Here is a 7,009-nt window from a genome sequence, read left to right as displayed (position 1 = left end):
TCCACTGTCCCAAGGGAAGGGTTCACAGCCACATGCTAACATCACAGATTACACTCACAGACTGTGCGTTGTTATGGCTTCTGGTTTAGCCACATGCTGACATTTTTTTTTTTTTTTTTTTTTTTTTTTTTTGAAATTTTTTTTTTTTTATTTTTTTTTTTTTTTTTTCGATATAATTATCAGAAATGGGAAGATGGAATTTCTCACTTATTTTTGGGTTCTTGTGCATTATGGATCTCAGCCAAACATTTGTGATTTTTCAGAAAAGGGTATTCAGTTAAAAACTAACCAAATAACCTATATATTGCTGCAATAAAAAAATCAGGTACATAGCAAATAATCAAGGTGAATTAAAATTTAACCTTGTAACAAAACAAAATAAAAGGATAATCACAGAAATACAAAAACAGCAGTGCTCCCTCATCTCCAGTTTGTTTGTTGATGTGTCAGTCTGTAATAAGCCCTCCCTCCCTCAAGAACAGAAATACCCAAGTTTCCTAACAATTTACTGCCAATAGAGAAACATCAGTGGCCCTAAAAACGTACCCCTCAATACAGAAACCTCACCCCCCTAAATACAACATAAGTTTAAAAAAAGGCAGACACAGAAAGACAGACAGACTGAATCAGAACTCCTGACACCTTTATCCAAAGCAACTTACAGTTGATTAGACTAAGCGTGCATTATTGTTCTGCAGTGGGTTGGTTGCATTTTCTCCTGGATTAGTTAAGTATTATTTGTTTGCCTGCTGATTCTAAATTCAGTTTAGTTGTCATTTTAGTGTTCTGTTGTGTACTTGTTTGTTTGTTAGCTATTACAAGTGGTGTTTATTTAGATTCAGTGAAACTGGGTTAGGTGTTTGTTTCTCTCAGGTAAGCTAGGCTATTAAGTTAGGCTATTGTTTTACTGGCTGGCAGGCCACAGCTTTTGTTGTCGGAGGAGCCAATACTTTGCACCCTGCTCAGGCTATTAGTACTGGCACACCTGAACTCACTTCAGTGTGCATTATTGTTCTGCAGTGGGTTGGTTGCATTTTCTCCTGGATTAGTTAAGTATTATTTGTTTGCCTGCTGATTCTAAATTCAGTTTAGTTGTCATTTTAGTGTTCTGTTGTGTACTTGTTTGTTTGTTAGCTATTACAAGTGGTGTTTATTTAGATTCAGTGAAACTGGGTTAGGTGTTTGTTTCTCTCAGGTAAGCTAGGCTATTAAGTTAGGCTATTGTTTTACTGGCTGGCAGGTCACAGCTTTTGTTGTAGGAGGAGCCAATACTTTGCACCCTGCTCAGGCTATTAGTACTGGCACACCTGAACTCACTTCAGTGTGCATTATTGTTCTGCAGTGGGTTGGTTGCATTTTCTGTATTCAGCGCCAGTGTTACTTAAGCAGTTGTGTAGCGCACCAGCGGCAGCGGTGTGCGGCAGCCTCAGCATACGAAGTCGCAGGTGTACAAAGTCGGGGGTGTCTATCTACGGGTGTCCATCCAGGCTGTCTGAGAGCCTGATGATTGATTTTGTTTTTGCTGCCTGCCCTCATTCCACTGTGTAATATTCCTCTTGTCCTCCCTAGTTCCCTCCATGTGTTTCCTTCCCATCCCTGTCCTCTCTCCTCTCCCCAGGTCCCAGTCAGGTAGGAGGTTCGCCTCCCGCCAACATGGGCAGAATATCTCTAACCTCATCTTTCCTCCCAGATCCCCTGGTATTGATCTCTGTGTGGCTGGTGGCCTCTGGAACTGCCAGTCCGCCGTCCAGAAAGCAGACTTCATATCTGCCTATGCCTCCCACCTCAACCTTGACTTTCTTGCTTTAACTGAAACGTGGCTCTCACCTGAGAACACGGCCACCCCGGCTGCCCTTTCCTCTGCCTTCTCTTTTTCCCACACACCCAGATCCTCTGGCAGAGGAGGTGGCACAGGTCTCCTAATCTCATCCTCATGGAGATCTAGTGTCTTCTCCTCATCCCTCTCCTTCTCCTCTTTTGAATTTCATGCGGTTTCTGTTACTCTGCCGTGCAAACTGTTTGTTATTGTTGTTTATCGCCCCCCGGGTCCTCTGGGAAACTTTTTGGATGAGATGGACATCCTCCTCAGCTCCTCACCTGTCAATGACACCCCCCTGATCCTCCTGGGTGACTTCAACCTCAACTCAGAATCCACTAGGCTACAGGCTGTCTGAAAAAACGCACTTATAATGAAATACAAATTTATTCACTGAATTAATATCTCAGTGCAACACTCGTCTGCAAATACAGAATCTTTCAGACCAGGTCCTTGCCCATTTTCCACAGAGCTACTCCACTGTTACAGACACCTTCATTGGACAGATCTGTATACAAGTCTGGAGAGAAACAGGATTGATACCAAAGCATGGAAACAGCCTCTCAGTGAAGGAGTGTTTAAAAGTGTAGAGAGCAGTGTTGTTACTGGGGTCAGAGAATGACACCTTCCCCCTGTCCCAGTCCAACTGGACTCTGACTCTCTGGAGGTCCCTCTGCACAGTGAGGGCTGTAGGTGGGGAGGTCAGGGTTGAGTATTTCCCACTCCTGTACTGATGTATACCCCACATTCCTCCTGCTGGGCTCAGATCCAAACGCCCTTTCCTGCTGGAGGACTCTTTAACCACACCCACCACCCAGTCCTCACCCCCCACTTCTACATCCCAGCAGTGTCTCCCTGAGCTGAATCCCTCAGAGCCCAGCACCCAACCCCACCCCGTATCAAATCTCTCTGGATTATCAGGAACCTGCTGTTTCTCATCACTGCATCTCACACTGGTCAGATCCTCAGACAGTGAGAGTTTGGGACGTGCTGTGTTTGGGTCCAGAGTCACAGGAGCTGAAGGGACAGAGAATGAGACATCAGCACTGATCAGCACAAAGGGAAATTATGGGCTTTCAGGATATTAACTGGTTTTCACCAAAACCACCATTACAACCTGAGAACTCATGAATTAAACTATTTCAAAAAGTAAAATAGAGTATAATAATTGGAAGAGGGAGCAAAACCTCCTTTCCCTTCAATCCAGTATCAGCATTAAAGCAGCATTTTATAATGAGCATCAGTGAGGACTGGTGCTCAGTCTCTTCACTCCAGGGCTCTTACACAGACAGGACCAATATGACTCTGACTGGCTTCATCAGCTTGTGGAAAGATGCTGAAGATTCCCCCTGTACAGTGACAATGTGGAGCTCCCTGCCCCCAGTACTCACTGGATTGAACAGTCCCCAGCATCTTCTCCCACACTCTGTAGTTCAGATTGCCCAGGTGCTTGCCAACATCAATCAGCGCTCCTGAGACCTTCTGTGGATCCCCCAGTGTGCACTGGGCTCTGCAATAATATTCAGGAGTCACTTGTGTTGTGGGCGTGGCTTCACTACCATAGAAGATTATCAGCAGCAACATCAGATCTTCATTCTGTAAGAAAATGGCTCCATCCCTCCCAGCATTCTGCCACACAGCCCCACTGAGAAACACACACTCACAGCCCCACTGAGAGACACACACTCACAGCCCCACTGAGAGACACACACTTACAGCCCCACTGAGAGACACACACGCACAGCCCCACTGAGAGACACACACTCACAGCCCCACTGAGAGACACACACTCACAGCCCCACTGAGAAACACACACTCACAGCCCCACTGAGAAACACATACTCGCAGCCCCACTGAGAGACACACACTCACAGCCCCACTGAGAAACACATACTCGCAGCCCCACTGAGAGACACACACTCACAGCCCCACTGAGGGACACACACTCACAGCCCCACTGAGAGACACACACTCACAGCCCCACTGAGAGACACACACTCACAGCCCCACTGAGAGACACACACTCACAGCCCCACTGAGGGACACACTCACAGACCCACTGAGAGACACACACTCACAGCCCCACTGAGGGACACACACTCACAGGACCTGATGAGAGGATGCAGTCTCCTTACCTGTTCTGTGAATCCTTGTAGCTCTGAAATAAGGAGAGTGAATTATTATGACTGCAGCAAATACTAATTCCAGTTAAACTGTGAATCCACAGGACCATCTGACTGCATGTTACTGAACGTGCTTTTCATATGACATATTACATAGAAAACTAAATATGTGGTTGTAACACAGTTGTATATGTGTAAAATGTGTGCATGTAGGATGATGAATGTAGGATGACTCATAAATAAATTGTTTAAAACATACAAAAAATAAGACTTTCATTTTACCGCTTGATAAAATATTGAAGAGATTTCATGATATTAGCCAGTTTACATGAAAAGGGGTTTGAGAGAATATTGTAATGTATAAATGAATGTGTGAGCATTAACAGCAGTGTGTATAGAGTCCCACAGACACAGAGTGAGCAGGTCTTACCTGTAGAAATGAGACGTCTTCAGCTCCCAGCTCCTGTTCTATGGCTCTGATCTGTTCTGAAAGGGATGATATCTCTTCTGTCATCTTCTCAATCTTCTCCTTCATCTTCTGACTCTTCTGCTCCCCTTCCTCCCTCAGTGCAGTGATCCTGGCTGCCTCTTCATCCTTTAGGAACTGCTGAAGTTTCTCAAACTCAATCTTTATCTGTCTCTCTGTGTGCTGGGCCTGGCTCTGGAATAAACATTATTCACCATCATTTCAGCACAATCCAGTGCCGCATTTTCGACACTGTGATTTAAAGGCCTCAGTTCAGTACCTTGATGTGCTCTGCTGTTTGATCACAGATTAGTTTCACTGCATTGAAGGCTTTTAGCTTCTCCTGCAGTGGAGCCAGTGCAGTCCTGAGTTTCTCCTGGAAAGAAATGACAGAGTCCACACTTTACTGAGGAAACAGACCCACGGTAAACTTCACTGCCTACACAGACAGCACAAGAGCCCCGGCTCAGACAGAGGGGAGCCAGAATGGAGACTCAGGTCACAGCTTGTGTAAAACAATGTACAAAACTATAAAATCAGAGCTACAAAGTGAGGTGTTGTTGGGTTGTTGGGAGTGATTCATTTGTGTATGTGTGAGTATTTCACATGTGTGTGAGGACACATGAGTATGTATGTACAGTGGGATCCAAAAATCTGAGACCACATTGAAAATGTGGGATGTTTTTTTCATGTAATCCTGTAAATAATGAGTCACTTCAAAGCTTTGCAAGAACTACTCAAAGACCAAAGAAGAGTGCTGCACAATCCACAGTCATCTGACCTCATCCCCACTGAACATTTATGGAGGCTCTTGAAGACTGACCAAAGCCAAGCATTCAGTAACATCACAAGATGCCCTTTGGAACATTGTCAAATAATGCTGGGATAACATGAATCATCTGGTTTTGCACAGATTTGTGGAGTCCATGCCAGCTTGAGTGCCCGTCGTCATTAAAGCAAAAGGTGGACATACCAAATACCAAGAAATTCTGTCTTTTAAAAGATTCAACTTTTGACTCAATTTGTTATCCTGATAATATAATTAGTAATGATGAAGTTTGTATTAGAAAACAATGCAAAATAGTAGCATTTTCAGGACCCCACTGCATGGGTGAGTGTTTCACATGTGTATGTGTGAGTGTTTCACATGGGTATATAGTAAAGTTTCAATTTTGCCCTCGACAGCCCCTCATAGTTTTGGATATGTGTGTATGGTTGTGGTCTGTTGGTTTCACAAAAACAAACTTGCACATTCTGACCTGAAAATGATCAAAACTGTCTTCATTTCTTTCCAGACAATTTATATTAATAAGAAAAAAACACAGTTATTTTCAGCCCAAATATTCACGAAAACGAGAAGGACCCCTCTCCCTCCTGACCCTCTCTCCTGTCACTCTATCGGTCATGTGACACATCGTGACAATACAGTAACTACCTCAATAGATTCGTATTCAATATTAATTATATTTCTGACACAATTTACTCGTTTGATTTAACTGTCAGTAGATGACAGCACTACAGAGGCCAACTTCATCAATATCCAAATATTTTTTATCATCTCATTTTACATACCCTGTAATCAGTATTATCTGCAGTTTAACTTGTAAATAGTTAGTTGTTAAAGTCTAAATTCTGTTATCAAACACTTACCTTATTCTCTTCTGCAGCCTCCTGAACTGGTAGCATTTTGTGGTTTTCATGTTTACTTGAAGTTTGACAGATAACACAGACGGGTATTTGATCATCCAAACAGAAGAGTTTGAGTTTCTCACTGTGCAGACTGCAGAGCACTTCAGATCCTGCTTCAGCTCTCTGACTTCTCTCCTGAAAGAACGCCTCACAGGCATTCTTAAGAGACAGGCAAATCCGAGGACAATCCAGAGAAGATCTTCTTCTGCAAACTGGGCACTCCTGAGATCCCTTCTGATCCCAGTACTGCTGCAGACAGGCCTTACAGAAGCTGTGACTGCATCTCAGGACAACAGGATCCCTGAAGATTTCAGAGCACACAGGACAGGAGAGCTCCTCTTCCAGGAGAGAAGATCCAGAGGCCATTCTGTCTCGTCTGTTCAGTCTCTGCTAAATCTGCAGTTTGGTTTCACTTTTACTTCCTGCTGTTACACAAACATAAAATTAAAGTGGACTGTCTTTCAATTAGCCTGAAGTCTCTGCTCTTCTCAGTCAATATCTTTAGAAAAGCTTTTGTTTCTGAAACTTATTCACAGTCAAATCATATCATAACACTCCCAGTGCAATTACATTTCCAGTGTATGAGACTTTGGACTTCCCTCTTCCTGTTTGAATGCCTGATTATCGGAGACACTTCCTTCAGGGGGCAGCATTGTGCCACTGAGGTTTGATTGGCTGATCCACGAGCAGTTTTACACCAGCCCTGTTCTTCAGGTTCTGTCACTTCTCTTGTGTGTTCATGTAAATTAATTCTTACACCTTAAAGGCCAAAGTGCTTTCACAATTATTCTACTGAACACTGGCAAAATCCGGGTTTTGGTGATTATAGTTTGAATTCTTTGTCCACCAAATGCTGAGTTTTAATGGTCAAACCAGGAGAGAAGTTGTCCGCCTCCTTTTTAATGAAGGGTCATG

General features: G+C 43.7%; 1 protein-coding gene across 1 annotated transcript; it reads right to left on the bottom strand.

The window, feature by feature from the left end:
• Positions 1-2,235: 2,235 nt before the first annotated feature.
• Positions 2,236-6,688, bottom strand: LOC133112087 (E3 ubiquitin-protein ligase TRIM35-like). The gene is made up of 6 exons (XM_061222774.1): positions 6,056-6,688; positions 4,686-4,781; positions 4,370-4,600; positions 3,952-3,974; positions 3,208-3,326; positions 2,236-2,833 (listed from the first exon to the last, which is right to left on the bottom strand). Exons 1-6 carry the CDS (start codon positions 6,458-6,460, stop codon positions 2,289-2,291), a joined length of 1,419 nt encoding a protein of 472 aa, XP_061078758.1. The 5' UTR covers positions 6,461-6,688; the 3' UTR covers positions 2,236-2,288.
• Positions 6,689-7,009: the final 321 nt, after the last annotated feature.

The sequence above is a fragment of the Conger conger genome, chromosome 15, assembly GCF_963514075.1.
Source record: "Conger conger chromosome 15, fConCon1.1, whole genome shotgun sequence".
Taxonomy (NCBI): Eukaryota; Metazoa; Chordata; class Actinopteri; order Anguilliformes; family Congridae; genus Conger; species Conger conger.
The sequence above is the reverse complement of the archived record's forward strand: the minus strand, read 5'-3'. Positions and strand labels throughout refer to the sequence as shown.

Coding starts and splice junctions, on each gene's coding strand:
- LOC133112087 (XM_061222774.1), bottom strand. CDS start 6,460: ATGGCCTCTGGATCTTCTCTCCTGGAAGAGGAGCTCTCCTGTCCTGTG. Junction 3,975..4,369: donor AAGACGTCTCATTTCTACAG/GTAAGACCTGCT, acceptor TCCTTATTTCAG/AGCTACAAGGATTCACAGAA. Junction 3,327..3,951: donor TACAAGGATTCACAGAACAG/GTAAGGAGACTG, acceptor ATATTATTGCAG/AGCCCAGTGCACACTGGGGG.